This window comes from Cupressus sempervirens, chromosome 11, assembly GCF_028749045.1.
Source record: "Cupressus sempervirens isolate cs-2001-9-10 chromosome 11, ASM2874904v1, whole genome shotgun sequence".
In the NCBI taxonomy this organism is placed as follows: Eukaryota; Viridiplantae; Streptophyta; class Pinopsida; order Cupressales; family Cupressaceae; genus Cupressus; species Cupressus sempervirens.
In genome coordinates this window covers 286,149,887-286,166,873 of record NC_143128.1, presented here as the reverse complement: position 1 = coordinate 286,166,873, position 16,987 = coordinate 286,149,887, and the positions used below count along the sequence as shown (strand labels likewise).

Below are 16,987 nucleotides of genomic sequence, written 5' to 3'. Positions count from 1 at the left end.
GAGCATGTGACTAAAGATTAATCATATGATGATGTGTATGTGGAAGAAGGAGAATAATGCAAAAATAGTAATGGTGATTCATGTTTAATCTTGTATGTGATGAAGTCTCTAAATTTTTTAGATTACCTTACTAATGAATTTGTTGTACCAAGTGGTTCACATCATCTGGATTATGTTCACAATGAAAGAGAAAATACATGTGATGAATTCTTACTAAATAATAATGAAATTTGAGCATTGCTAGCTCATGACTTTAACCAACATATAAGATCTTTTTGTGAAAATGAAAGCAATATTACTATTATGAGGTATGATGCATACCTAGATTTATCTTCCCTTCATTTTCCACATGTGTTTTGTGAAGAAACTAGACATGGATATGAAGTATTGCATAATGATAATACACATGATGAAGATAAACTTGTTGTTGCTTTAGATCTAATGTTTTCAAATATCATTAAGGATATTATTTTTTTCCTTTTTATGATAATTCCCATGATTAGGTTATCTCCCCAAAGGTTGATGTTGAAAGTAATGAAAAATCAGAACACTTTTTGTCAAGTTTTGAAGGTGTATGTGGCAATATTTCAAATGCATATGTCCATGCATATGATGACTCATATGATAAAGAGATAATTGATAAGAATGGATCTAGTTTTGATTTTGATTTCTCTAATGTTGATGATGCTTCATTGATTTGCAATGATTAAGATTATGAAGAAATTGGGTCTTTATTAGATTTAGGGGAATTCACAGTAGGTCTCATCTACATGTAGAAAGTTTTGATTGTTTATCAGATTTGATGCATTCAAGGTTCATTTCAATGAAGTTCTTGATACTGACAATGATATAGATTAGCCTTTTTATGTGTGAGAACTTTCATAGTAATCCTTTTTACTTGGTAAATGACCATTGTTTAAGGATGGTGAAGAAGTTTCAGCTTATGTCAAGTCTGATTTGGAGATTAATTGTGTTCATACTGATGGTAAATCTGATCTTATACATTCCTCATAGTTAGTTGTGCATGAAGAGTTACAAGTTCATCGTATGTGTTACTCTCTTCATCATGTTGAGTTTGAATCTTTCACTTTTTAGCTTGATAGTGTGCTTCAACTTCAAAATGAAGGATATTTTTACTTTGGTTTAGATATTCTTAATCATGCTGATTTATACATTCATAATGAGCATTATGTTGAAGTTGTTCCTAATTTGATCATGCGTTATGAAAGTGAGTATGATGATTTTGTTTTCCCTAATCAGCTAGTTGAAGATGTACATTTGATTGGTGAAATAAATGTGAATGATACTTTTATCTTGCCTCAAGAAGATAGAAATGAAAATCAGCTCTATTACAAAGGTAAGAAATTTAATTGAAGTTTTGGTGGCTCGAGGTCATTATTTGTATAGTTAGGAGTAGTGTTTCTTGCTTTCAATGAAGTTTTGTTCAAGAAAAGTTTTTGGAATAGTTTGCTTCTTCTATATATCAAAATTATTGCCATACCTACAAGGGGAATGCATCACCAAATAGAGCCATTATTGGGACTCAAAATTGCAAGTGCATTTTGAGTACCATTTTAAATTTTTTTGCCAAAATATTAATACAAATGGTTTTTTTGTACTTATGTGTTTGGTTTTCATTTTGAGTCATAGGATGTGTTTTAAGTAATCATCACCTTTAATTTAGTTTATTCATGCACCTCAAGTCATAAGTTCGAAGTTTCAAATTGTTTGGTGAGGTGTTGTTTTGAGCACATGTCAAATTTGTATTTTTGCCTAAGTGTCAAACAATGTTTAGAGGCCTCCTTTACATTTGAATATCTTGCACCCAGTTTAGTGTCATAAATCACCACTTTGGGAATTTTTAATATAAATATCAAATAACCTATGTTTCATATTTCATGTCACTTCAACATTTTTTTATAGGGTTTTGAGTTTCCCAAAGTTGATTGTTAATCTCTATCTTGCTGATGCACTTTACCATAATTCTAGGAAGCCATGTTTGACCAAGTATAACTTTGACTCAATTGACCCAAATGGGGACTTTTCTTCACCACTATATTCTAGGGGTTCCAAATTTGAGCTTATGACAAATTTGTTTGATTATTTTTCAAATGTGATTGTATTTATAATTTCTAACATGTTGATGTAGATCGATTTCTCAAATTAATTAGAAGGCCTTTTCAAGAGGTTATAACTTTGGATTTGTGAAAGGTAGACCTAAATTGATTATGCCAATATGTTCTATACTGAAAATAATCCAAGTTTTCCCATTTATAAGTTTTCATGAATTTTTTTGTGCACTTTTCTAAAGCCATATCCAAAAACCATTATTTTATCAGTGTATCTAGTTTTGTAAATCTCATAAGCGAACTTTGCATGCTCACCAAATGTGACCAAATTTTCATCATGAACTGAAAATATACCTTCATATTCTCCATATCAAACTGATTTTATGCCCCAAGTCTCAAGTTCCCAAGTCGTCATTTAACTAGTTTTCCAAGCCAAATTCAAACACAATTTTATATTTCTAACATATTTAAATGCAGATTATTTTTAGAGAGGTAACTTCAGAGGTTAATAACTTTTGACCTTGATGTCATCATGAGGGAAAAAAATTGATAATGGAATTTGATTGACCAGAGAGTAAGTATGTCAAATTTCAACCCCAGATAACGTCTTTTCATCAGTTTTAAAGCCAATTTTAGGTTCTGCTAACACAAAAGCAACACTTTCCAAGGAAGATGAAAATTGAGTTCAAATGTTAACTAGATATCCAAATTGAATTCAGTTAGTATTAGGAGGTTGTTAAGGTATTTTTTCTAAGATCAAATGATTGTGTTCAAAAAAAATAGCCAGACCCACTTGGAGCCTAAATATTAACATTTATAAGATATGATCATATGGATGATTGGTGTAGGCATATGGAATAATAGAATTTCCAAATTGATTTTAGAATCAATTGAGAAATGGTGAGATAATAAAACTTTCATTAAATGAAGTTTCCTATTGGTAGGATTGACATGTCAAGCTTTTTTATCATGAGCTCTCCTTGTTGAATAATGTTTTATAACATTATTCTTTATGGAGAAAGTAACTTTTAAAATGACATCTTGTAGCTTGAAAGTAAGTTTGGTTTTTTATCAATAGCTAAGTAAATGTAGGTGGAATTTTTATATTGTTTAGAAATACAATGATAGACCAAATTGGGATCTCCCTTATTTGGATATTACCATCTAATAAATTTTGATTTGGGTACATTTTCTAGGTGGGGAAGATGTCAAATATGTCATTGATATTTTCAAGGCAAAAATAACCCACCACAATTTTCCACACAACAAAGATGTTGATCTCCCAAGAGGGTGTAAGTCACTTGTTGGGTTTTTCTTTGAGTTTTCAATGTTTGTGATGGTATTGGTGATTTTTTTTCTAAGTTGAGAATGCAAGAAAATTCATTGTAGCATAGAGGAAGATTAGAAGAAGTCATTGTTTGGGCACCATCGTTCATAGTGAGGCACATATTGGAGGAGACTAAAAATGTATATATAGATTTGTATTGTCATGTTGAAATGGGTTGCATCAACCTAATGTGTAGCCAATCCAAATTTTCAAGACTAATAGGATGGTAGGTGCCATGAAACTAGAACATTTCCATATTTGAGTTCTTTATGGGTGCTTTCAGTATTGTTTTAACACATTGTGATATTTTCTTAGATGCACATGGCTTTTCTTTATTTGTAGTGATCCATGCAAAGGGAATGTTCAAGTTGGAACTCTCCACTACTAGATATGGGAACTAAAATGGAAAAGTAAGGGCAACATATGAACAAATCTAATAATATGGTTGTCAGGAGATGTTGCATTGACTTCTTTGATGATGTGAGGCAGAGTTGAATCTGTGAAAAGTCAAGGACCTCCATTATCATTTCTCCTCCCAATTTTTGTACAAAACATTAATGGAAAATGATTTTTTTCAATCACTTTTACACCATACAACCTAATTTTTTTGCAAGATCTAATGAAGATGTGCGTTGAAAAAATTGGGGGAAATGTTGAAGTTGAATGCATGAAAGGCATTATTGAAAGAGAGTTGCATTTAGTTTAGCACATTCTAGGAGGGAGTTCAAATACATAGACATGAGTGCTACTATCTACTCGCCAAATAACACATGGATGTGGTTAGAGAGAAAGTTGCACATTTCTATTATCAAACTAGCCTGAGTTAAGAGTTGAGATGGAGCAGATGCATGGGTGCATGAGATACATCTAATAGGAAAATTTCTAAACTGGAAGATCATTTTTAAAATATTTTCAACTGGGTAAAGGAAAATGAGACATCATTTAAGGGAATGGTCTCCTCTTTTTCATTTACAAGTGGTGTTCCATGATATTTTTAAAGTGTGAGAAGGGCAAGTGCTTGTGTTCATTGGTGGTGTGGGTGAAATCTTATGTGTTTTTTGAACAAAAATGCTCAAGAGTTAGTTGTCTTTAAGGAAAGCTATCTTTTGAGATGCAAGAGTGTAGTTCACATGGGCTCGAGCCAAGTTGGCATCGATGAAAATTTTATTTTGAATGATGCAAACAATGACTAGATGGCAACATAGATGTTGACAGAGACCCTGGTAGAATATTAGAATTCTATGTGTGGTAATAATACCCAGTGAGCTTATTAGGAAGATTGACACATGGTAGAATATTGCTTCCCTGCAAGGATTAGTGTCAAATAATTAAAAAGGGAGAGACCACCATGAGGAATGGCAGCCCCAAGGTGCCCAATAGGATGCTTGGTGACATGACATTGAGTTAGTAATAGGGTGGTAGTGTCATTGAATGAGATAGTGACATGTGGCATTCATGTTAAGAGATTATGACATCAGTAGTGGACATGTGGAAGAATCTCATTATTTTGCAAGGAGGTTGTGATGTCATCACAAAAAATTGAGATTGTGACATGTAGAATTGAGGGTGGGTGGACTAAAGATGGAGTGTCACTGAGGAGGATCAGAGGATGAATCACTCAGTTCCATGTGGTAGTGACATAGAAAAGGATGACAAGGTTTCCCATAAGGATGATGGCACAGCAATGACTAGAACTAATGCACAAATCAAAAGGTGACACATGTCAGCTATAGGGTTGACTAGGTTTGACAATATGATGAAAATCGAGGGAAGAATAAATTCAAAGTTTTATTTTAATATTAAAATACCATTTCATTGGTTGAGTGCTCACCTTAAAATGAAGAATTAAAAGGGATTTTAAAATCAATAGGTCCCACATCTTTAAATAAAGTATGATTTTATTATAAAGTTTTGAATTTATAGTAAGATCTTTTTTTTGTGAAGAAGCCTACACATTTAAAGTTATAGTTTTCCTATCTTTCAGAGAGGAGTTTCTAGTCTAAATATTCATCAAACCTATAAGTGTTATATACCATCAGAAAGTGGAGTAGACAAACTCTTCATTTTTGTACTCCAAATGAGTGCAACTATCAATTGTAAGAATTTATTCATGAATTTTTTTCAAGAAGGGGTTTTCTTAACTACATTCTTCTTGGTTGTTTATTTCTCAAGCTTGATAGTTAGAGACCTCTTCTCATAAATCCACCATCTAGGTATGGGCTAAACTTGGTGAAGAGTATCTAGTTGGGTTATTTTTCTTCTCCAGCATTTTGTGGGACTTTTGGTAGTGGTTTCAGAAGTATATCTAATATCTCTGCTAGTATGATTTTCATAATTCTAAAGATATCTTCTCAACTGGTTGCAACCAAATGATGAGATCTAATTCTTTAGCTAAAGAGGATAGAGGAAAGAGTTTTTACTTCAGTAGATGGAAGTTATTCAAGTGCATAGATGGTATTATCAGATCAAATCCTAGATTTCTTCCTTTTCTACATATATTTTTTATCTCTCATTGTTTAGGGTTCATTCTAGATTGTTGAGAAAGCCTCCATGCCAATGATTCCACCATTCTTCAAATTTTCTTGTATAGGAACAACATATTATACACATTTCATGAGAAAAATGAATGAATCTGATGTTGGATCCTTGTGGGTCTTTGAGTTTTGAGTTCAATTATCATTTTATATGAGGAATAAAAAATATTTTAATGAAATATGTTCTAATCTAGTTCTCTCTAATGTGTTAATCAATTAATTTTTAGGAAGAAATGAAGCATGGTTTATTTCTTCCATTTTCTTTTTTTTAGATAGTCACTTGTCTTTCATACTTCAATCAAAGGGATTGATTAAAGTTATGTGATAGATATTGGGGATTTTCTAATCTAGCACAGGGATTCAATAAGTAGGATGAACTAGAACTACTATTGTGAGGTATTGCATGGCATTACTTCATAGATCTAAAGTATTTCATAAGTTATTATACAATGGTATGTTCTTCATGTCTATGTACCCTCATTAATAAGGAACTTATCTCAGCTAAATGATGTGCATTTTATGTTTGTTTCATTCATGGATCTTGCTACAATTTATAATCAAAATGATTTTTCCCTTTCTATTTAGGAATTGAAAGGATGACCCCAACTTAGCATGTGAGTCTCTAGGTTATGTAACTAGCTACTACATATCTACAATATTGCATAAGTGTAGAAGATTCAAGGATTTTTATCTAGTTGTTTTTTAATTCTAAGAACATGTTTTAGCATGAGTTATCTTTATGAGAATCCAAGGTCTACCCACCTAGGTTTTGCAAAGCCTAAAGAGTAGAAGGATAGTTTCCTTATAGTTGGCCAAAGTTCTATTGAGGTGCATCCATCATAGAAATTAGCTACTCTTAGATGCATTTTGTTTCAGCTACCAAGTTATGCAAACACTCTCAAATTTGGAATTGACAAAATTCTTGAACTCTTTATCCCATGTGTCTTGGATCACTTATGATACACTGGTTATAGCACATAGTCCATAATATGCCATTTTAACTATGTTCAAATTTGAATATACAAAATTCTCATAAGATGCCTTCACTTTAAGATATTCATCTAATTTCTTCTACTTGTGACTGATTTTTAGAGTAAGGTTCTCTCTAAAAAATGAAATCTATTGATTATTTCCCCCTCTTGTTAGCTCTATCAATATAATATTATCGCTTACTTTCGTAATTCTTCTCTCTACATCCTCAATCTGTGCATTGGGTAGTTGTAGCTCATTTGCAGTGTTTTGTAGTTTTTTTTTTCCTTTTATCTATTTAGTAGTATCTTTGATGTAGTTATATGACAAAGCACACTATCCATAAAGAGTCTTTCCCTCAAACAAACAGCTTCTTAACTATTCAATGTGAGAGTCAAGAGTCAATAAATCTCCTCTTATATTATTATGTATAGTATCAAAAAAATGTGCATCACGATTCACTTGTACCTTAGTAGATGTAAACTACAAGAGGATATTGAACTAATATTCAAAATCATTTATTAAATCTTTATCTTTCTTCTTTTTATTTGACTTAATAACCTTCACTGGAATGATATCTTGTAACTTGTTTGTCACTTTCTTAAGAAAGTCTTGAGATCTTTTTATGCCTTGTGTCTTCTCTATGATCTTGTTGGTTGCAAATTTTGTTAACTGACTAAACATGTCAATCTTTGGATCTCTAGTAGATTTCAAGGGTATACTACTCATCATACTTGCTAAAATTGATTCCAATGGGGTCTTTAGTGTGCTAGGAGTCTCTGTACTAGTGACTAGTTCCATCTATAGCTTCTGGTTATCTTATTCATTCTACTCATTCTCCTTTGTCACTAATTTTTCTACCTCTTTTCCTTTTACACTATCTTCATTTAGTGCCTCAACTTTTTATTCTATTGTTATCTCTTTCTCTACCTCCTTAAAAACTTTAATCAATGTGGCTAAATCTTTTGATTTTTCTCCTTCATCATTCTTTTTCTCTTCTTTCTTCTTCTCGTCTCCTTTCTTTTCATCATCAAAACTTGGATAATTAACCAAATTATCAAAAATGGTTTCTTGATCCTTAAATGCATGAGTGCACCAAAATGGTGTACAAAAAGGGGGGTATAAGTGGACATCTTTTTCTAAAATCAAGTAAATCTGAACTTGGACAAGATATTTGAGGTCCATCTACTCAAAATGACAATAGGTATAAAATATATAAATTTTATTGCTTTGAATCTAATTTTTAAAATACTAGAGTTTTTACAAAATGGATAAGATTAGGTGGGTCAAACCATGAACACATGAAAAAATAGTTCCTGATTTTTTAAGAAAACATAACTTAGTTATTTTCGTGTGTAGCACAAAACACATATTTATATTTAAGTAATTGGTATAAGCCTTTGGTAGGATGATAATTAAGAGTCATATCTAGAATTTTGGTATTTAAAAAAATAAATTGATGAGTATTTATTTTTATTAATTATTGAACTGACTGCAGCTTGAAATTTTGGTACTTGTCCATGTGCTGAGCATAACTTGCATCAAAATAATTGAAAATGGAAACTTTTTAAAAAGTATATAGAATCAAGTGTAGAACAATCAATATATTATTTATTTTTTATTTGGTTAAGTATATCAAAAGTTATTAAAAAAATGGTAGCCATATGTCTGTTTGGTAAAAGTAATCAAACTTTACATTGTTATATTGTCGAAAAATAGAAAAAAAAATATGGTTAGAAAGCTAAGAAGATGCATTATATTATGGTAGTAATTTTAGAGATACCCGCTTTACCATTAGCAAACCTAACGAAGGTACAGATGAGAATTCATCTTAGAAGATGAAAAAATGTTTGAAAGAAAAAAATTGGAGGGAAAACAGTCTCCCAAGTCTTTGGATCATTTACCTATGCTATTACCAAGCCATAACCCGATCAGGTTTCTAGGATTCAAATTACCCAATTGGGTTGTGAAAATGAAAAAGAACATTCAAAACTCGATTAGATTTTGGAGAACTAAAAGTAGGCTTTACTCCAAAGGCTATTACTTTCACATACAGAGTCTGATTGGCTCCATACAAATGTGTTGGAAAGATATTGAAGGTATCTACAATATAGTGTACATAAATCAATCCTATCTCATCAAAATTTTAGCTACCATAAATTTTAACTAAGAATAATCTAAAATAGGTAGTCATTACTTTCCAAATACATAATCAATAGCTGAAAATGAATGCTAACATATTTTTAATTCTCTCTCTCTTAGAAAAACATACACCTACTCACTCACTAACTAATAACTCCTAAGACATATCTCTTACTAACTCCTAGTCTCTCTCTCTCTCTCTCTCTCTCTCTCTCTCTCTCTCTTTGTGAGTGTGTGTTTGTGTGTGTGTGAAGTTCCCGTTTCAAGGATTAGAGTTCAAGGAGAGAGAGGGGGGTTTAGGGATTAGGAGTTAGAGAGAAATGGATAAGGGGTTAGAAAGAGGTTAGAGAGAGAGAAAGAGAGTAGGGAATAAGATAAGAGTTATTGAGAGAGAGATGGAGAGAGAAGGGGGTCATAAGATGGAGGGAGAGAGAGGGGGGTGATAAGATGGAGAGAGGGGGGTTAAGATAGAGAGATAGAGAGAGTGAGAGAGAGAAGGGGGGGAGAGAGGGGGGATGATAAGATGGAGAGAGAAGGGGGGGTTAAGGATTATGAGTTAGATAGATTTTATAATTTTGTAAGAGAGAAATATATTAGGAGTTAAGAGTTTCTATGAGAGAGAGAGAGAGGGAGAGAGAGAGAGAGAGAGAGAGAGAGAGAGAGAGAGAGAGAGAGAGAGAGAGAGAGGAGAGAGAGAGAGAGAGAGAGAGAGAGAGGTTAGGAGTTTGTGTAAGAATGAAAGAGGATAAGAGTTAGATTCACACACACACACACACACACACACACAGTGTGGATGAGTGAGTGATTTTGTGTGTGAGAAATAGATAGAGGGATTGAGAGAGGGAAAGAGGTGATAGAAAGATAAAAACTATGATAATCTCTTACTTACCTATTCACTCCATGTTTGGAAATAATGACTACTTATTTTAGAAATGGTTGATTATAATGGATGGAAAATAAAATCTTCATTTCCTACTATTATTCTATTTTTATTATGTTTTATATCTCTTCAATATCTTTCCAACACATTTTGAACTGAGTCAATCAAAGTTCAAATGTGACAGTTATGGCTTCCAAAGTGGAGTCTATTTTTATTTCTTCAAAACCTGATCAAATTTTAAATAACTTGATCTAGTTTTGCATAACCTGATCGGGTTTTGAAGAGGTTTTTCATCCTAAAAACTTGATCAGGTTTTGTTTTTTATGTATTTTCCTAGGCTTGGTAACCAAGCCTAGCCGCTTTTTGAAATTTCATATACTCGATCGGGTTATTGACATTTTAAGTTTTTTTTTGGGTGTCCACTAAATTATACACCATCTTGGTGTACACACCCAAATGTATCCTCTATTTCATCAATAGTAATATGAGTACTAAAAATGTCCATTCTATCATCATCAATTGTTATTTGAAGTATCTTTAAAATTACTCTTTTTGTAGTCTTTCTAACCTCTTCTTCTACCATCATAGTATTTTCCTTTACTTTTTTTGTAATAGGAGACATGGTTTCTATTTCTCCCCCTAACATCAAATTTACTTCCTCTTGGTTGGCCTTAGGTGCATCTTGTGAGTGCTAATTATGGGCCTCTAAATCCACAAACATTTCAACATATTATTTGTCAGAAACATCCTAAAATGATCATGGGATTGTCCATTTGATATGTCTACACAAGAGGATTTCTTTCCTTGTAAATAGATGGGGTTTTACTATTCACTCTCAGAATTGAGAGCTCAGTAACTAGACCAAACTAGTAAGAAGGATATATGAATGCAAATTCAATCTAATCTATGTTTTTGATGTTTTCAAATGCAAAGATATATATTTATCCAAATGAATTTCAAATTAATCTAAGAGAAATGAAAAGTAAGTCAAACTAAATGAATACATTTTATTCTAAATGATGAGCATATAAGAAAAGGAAATTTGAATGCAAAGCACTTGAGTGATCAATCCAACAATGATTCAATACTCATCATATGCATCCTCTAAAATGAGAAGAAGAAGGCTTCTTTTATAGAATCTCCAGATCAATCAATAGTTGAGACCAAACTGAATGAATGGTGGAGATTTGAAGAAGATTTGGTTAGAATAGAAAGTTTCCTTATGAAAAGGAAGTTAATTGATTGCTTTTGAGTTAAATAAGGAGTTACCTAATTTTATTCTTTTTTTGATTTCAATCAACTCAATGTTTCCAATTCTGAACTGAAGACAAAATATTGGAGAAGATATTTTATTTAAAGAATTAAATATGGCTTCATAATTAATGGAATAATTAAATTCAACAATTATAATGAGGGTATTTAATTAAATTAAATACATTTAATTCCTAGTGTGTATAAGCTAAAGGGGGTGAATTTAATTTAATTTAAATTGCTACAACTTGTAATTAAATCAAATTTATTAGGAGATTATCTTAGTCAATTTGAGTTGATTTTTAGGAAATAAATAATGTATGATTAATACAAATTGAGGATTTCCTACATTCGACACTTAGGTCAATTAAAGATGAGTGGTCAAAAAATGCCTAGTAAAATAGGACTTTAAGATCAACAAATAGATGTTGTAAGATTGATGCACCAAAATTGGTTCAAAATGCCAATGTGCCAATCTAGGGGTATTACACATCTTAAACATTATTTTTTCTTTTGAAGTCTCTACTACAGTCATAGAGTCCTTACCTTCTATCATTACCTTTATAATGGATTCTTCTATTTCTTTGTTCACTTGTTCATAGTTGCCTTTCATGATCAAAATTTATATTATTTTATTTCTTGGTAATGGTTCTAGACTCTTTATTCTTCTTCCAAAATGCTCTTCATTTTCAATTCATAGAGTTTTCTAACCATCCTCTCTCTTATTGCTTTTTCCTCTTCCTTAACTCTCCTTTTTCTATTCACGTTAATTATTTGGTATTTGACCATGAATATTTAAAAACTTTTGTTTGAATAATATCATATATCTAATTATGGAATTCTCTAATTTCAAATTGGTGATATTTCCTTCATTGATAATCAAGTTATTCATATTCTCAATATATTTTTTTCCATTTCTTTATGCATTCATTGGTTTCTTCTAGTTTATCTTTATCTTCTTTCTCTTTCTCAAATTTTGTTTCTTGTTATTAAGACTTTTTTTCCCACATAGGTAACTATTGTTTTTTGTCTCTTCCTAACTTCAGTAGTTAATCCTTTCACTCTTTTTGACTTTGGTGTTTCGACTTGTCTTAGCTGACTTCCACCGATCTAGTTGATCTTCTTATGCTTGCAAGTGTAGGTGATTGAACCTTCACTATACTGACATCTTCCTCCATAGGTTAATTTGAAGGTGGTGGAAAAAACTATGGTGCAAGTGCTACTCCTACATATGGTGCAATAGGTAATTGCACTTATGGTACTACAACTATAACTCCAATAGAAAATCCACTTTCTATTTCTACTAGTTTGTTAATCAAGATCTCTAACTGGCCACTAGATCTCATTGCTTTTATCTTTCTCATTGCTTCTTTGAACTCTTTAATGCCCATACCTAATTTTTTGAGTAACTCACCAATTTACTTGTCAACTTTCTTCTTAATTTCCTTATTGTATAACTAACCTCAAAGTTCTCTTAACTTTTCTTCATAGGTACCTATCTAGCACAATCTTTGTCTCTTTCTAATTCAAGGATAATCTTCACATACCCTTCACTTATTTCTTCACTCATCTCATAAACCATAGGATCAATGAATTCCATAGGATCAATGAATTTAACTCTAGGTTCAAGCACTTCCATGCATGTTACATCTATCTCAACCATGAAGCATACTTCATCTTTATATTTCTCCACACTAGATAATGGTATCATACACCTCTATTTCATTTTAGATAGAAAATTCTTCATTATCTTAGAAATATCATCTCTAATTCTATCTGTATGCTTCTTCCTATAGTACTGATTAATTTACTCCATTGTTCTTTTGTTTAATTCATATTCATAACTAGGCATTCCAAGGAATTTCCTCATTACTTGAAAGAATAGGTTTTAGTAGTGATTCAAATCTAAAAGCTTCATTCTTATTCTTCTTGATTATGTCCAAGTTATCAACCAACTATTCTCTAAGGATTTCATACATGTTAACATTCTTATTTCCTAAAGTCATCATATAATTTGCATGGATGAATCTAGTAGGCATAGAGTTTACCCTAGAACTATAGTTCATCTTGTAACTAATTATCTTGTTGGTCAATCTCACATCAATTTGTGTAATTTTATCAAATTTTATGTTTCTTCCATCTGATATGTATTCAATGTTTCTCTCAACTAACTTCTTAATATTCGTTAATTAACATTATCGAATTTCCACAATCCATTAATAATGAGAGCAATGTTTCTGGATTAGATTGTGTGAGTTTTTTTTAGCATCAACGTTTCGGATCATACTACATGATCCATCATCAGGATGAGAGAGAAACAGAATATGAAATGTGCAGACCAAGAAACCACAAGTAGTCCTAAAAGGAGAGGGAAGGAAGGGCACAAAAACCAAGAAGACCAAAAATAAAGACACAACCACAAAGAGAAAAGGTACAGAATAAACACTGAGAAAATGGCAGAAGAAAAATCATTTAAATTAAGTTAAAGAGTAAAAAAGGTTCAATTGGAAACTGGAGAAGGTGAAGAATTATTTAAAAGATTAAGGGTCAATGAGAAAAAGATTGAACACACAATTAAGAAAATATAAATATAAATATATATCAGAGTATATGCATATATATGTATATAAATAAATAAACCAAAGTATTTATATATATAGATATATGCACATCTATAAATAAATAAATAAATGTATATACAAATATATATACAAGAGGTTAAAAATATACACAAAAATAAAATATATAAAATTAAATTTTTTTAAAAATAAAATAGACCTATGCACTATATATATATATATATATATATATATATATATATATATATATATATATATATATATATATATATATATATATATATATATATATATATATATATATATATATATATATATATATATATATATATATATATATATATATATATATATATATATATATATATATATATATATATATATATATATATATATATGTACAAAAAATAAATAACTATAAGTATATACAAAAATAAATGAATATGTATTTATATACAACATATAAATATAAAACCGAAAAAATCAAAGGAAAATGACCCCAAGAGAAAAAACAAGAAGAGAAACAACAGAAAGGACCCTAATACCAAAACGAAGAAGCTAAAAAACAAATAAATCAAAAAAGAAATTAAGTTAAGGACCAAAAAGCTCTTAATAAATAAATAGAACCTAAAAAATATAAAAGCTAATATAAGAAAATGTGTATATATGCCATATATACGCAAAAGACACAAAACTAGATACCAACCATGATTAAAGAATACAAGCACAAAGAGATAAAAAATGAATAATAAATAAATAAATGAGGATAATAATAATAAAAATAAAAAACATGAAATCAAGAGGAAAACCCAAGGCTGAAACCAAAGGCACAAGAAAGAGCTTGAGGGTTAGAGTGACACAGAGGGCTAAGAAGAAACAAAAAAAGAGAGGAGAGACAACAAGAAATGAACTGAAGAAAGAACATAGAGAACATGAGGAGGGAGGAGCTCAGAGAACAAAAGGTGGATCCAAGAGACTAAAGATGAAGGGGGGGGGGAGGGGGCAAAAAAACTGAAAAGACAAAAATGGAGGAGGGACAAGGAAAGACTCAGGGACACACTAGGGGGGGCAAAAAAGCACAAGAAGCATCAAGGGTGATGCTAGGTATTAAACGAGCTCAGAAGAGGTTGCCAAGACAAGCTAATGGATCATCCATCATCTCGATTGAGGTTGATGGGATGATAGTTAATTTCAATAGCTTCCTTAAGTTTTCTTTTGAAGAAGTTATCCTCCTTGGAAAGAAATTTGGCGTTCTCCAGACAAATGTGGTGCTTGGTGCCCGAGGAATGCTCAGCAAGGGCAGATTCATGGGCTCTGTCATGTCTGATATACGCACCATGTTCACGAGTTTTGGTACAAAAAGAATGGCCCATTTTGCCTATGTAAGGGGCCCCACAAGAGCACTCAATCTTGTAGACTCCCGAGTTGAGGAAAGAGTCTTTGGTGTCTTTAAGGGGAGGAACTCGATGACGTAACTACGAAAGGGGTTTGAAAGCAGTACGAAGACCCTTTTTAGATAAGATCTTGGCCAGCTTTTGACAGATGCCATCGACAAAAGGATGGTTAACCGGGGAGGTAGGTTGGGTGGAGGAATGAGGGTACACCTAGAAAGAAAGAAGGACTTGGCTTGGTAGATAGCCTTAGAGATTTTCTTGTGAGAATATCCATTTAACATGAATACATGATGAAGATGAGTGAGCTCTTCATGCAAATTATCGTCATCATAGATTCTAAAAGCTCTAAGGGTGAGGATCTAAAGGATGCCAACCTTTTGGCTGGGGTGATGGTGGGAGGATGCATGCAAGTACAAGTTAGTGTGGGTGGTCTTATGGTGAACCTTGTGACCGAATGACCCATTAGCCTTTCGGATAAGAAGGACATCGAGGAAAGGCAACTGATGGTCTGACTCGACCTCTTTGGTGAAGGAAATTTTGGTGACCAAACTGTTGATGTGAGAGTGAAATAGTTCAAGGTTCTCATGCCCATGTGGCCAACAAACATTAGTTTCATCAACGTATCATTTCCACCATTTGGTTTTGAGGGGGAAGGAATGGATAGCCATCTCCTCAAAATAGGGGAGAGGGGAAAACCCATGGCTACTCCATCGACTTGCTCATAGAAGACATTTTGGAAAGAGAAGAAGGTCTATCTTAAAAAAAGCTCAACCAGCTCTACGATCTCATCCCTGACCTTGCGTTTGACAAGATGGATGGAATTAGGAATGGGGACCTTGGTGAAGAGGGAAACCATATCAAAACTAACCAAGATATCGCTAGGTTCCAACTTGGTGTCCTGAATGAATTGGACAAAATGGTTGGAGTCTTTGATGAAAAAGTCAGACTTTCCTAGTAGAGGCATGATGATCTTGGCAAGGTGGGAGGCCAACAAGTACGTGGGAGAGCCAATGGTATCAACAATAGGTCTAAATGGGATGCCACATTTGTGAATTTTTGGAACCCCATAGATGCAAGGAGTCACCTCTTTAGATGGCAACAATTTTTTCTGGGTTGACTCATCAAACGAGGACTTCACCAAATTGGACTTGACTCTCTTAAGGATCATTGAGCAAGGGTTGCGAGAGAGGATCTTAAAGCTATGTGAATTTGAGAGTAAGTCAAGAACTTTAGACACGTAGTCCTGCCTGTTCATAACAATAGTGGCATTACCTTTGTCAGCTTTGGTAATGACAATGTCATTACTGTGAATTAAGTCATTGAAGGCACGCATCTCAGAATTGGGAATGTTGCACTTGGGTGGCTTGGCATGCCTCAGGGAAACTGCACAGTCTTGCCTAATTTCTTCGACAACATCCATTGCTAGGTCACTAATGGCATTCTCAATCTCAATCAGAAATTTAACATGAGGGATGGCAATAGCGTTGCAGAGAATCGAATGTGCTTCCTTGTTTTGTTAGAGTCACACACCATCTTTGGAGCAAATTTAACCAACATATCTTCCATTGTGCTAGTCTCTCCCTCCTCAAATCTGTCATTCAGTCGACCAGGTGGGACATCAACCACCTCAATAGCAAGTTGTTTCCCCTTCACCTTGAGCTTGCCGTGATTCTTCGTCCAAACCTATGGATCCGGTTAGACACCTCTTCCTATGCAAGAGTAGTGGGGTGGTATGTACAGTGCATCATTAGGTAAAAAGCTAAGTTTTTGTGCTTGCTTCAACGTTCACGCAATAGTTGTGCTTCCTCATCGCTCGGCACTTCTTGGTTCAATCTTGCTTGT

General features: G+C 32.7%; 1 protein-coding gene across 1 annotated transcript; it reads right to left on the bottom strand.

Annotated features, from left to right (window-relative positions):
• Positions 1–15,896: 15,896 nt before the first annotated feature.
• LOC149529228 (uncharacterized) lies at positions 15,897–16,565 on the bottom strand. The gene has a single exon (XM_089808122.1). It carries the CDS (start codon positions 16,563–16,565, stop codon positions 15,897–15,899), a length of 669 nt encoding a protein of 222 aa, XP_089664248.1.
• Between the last annotated feature and the right edge of the window lie 422 nt (positions 16,566–16,987).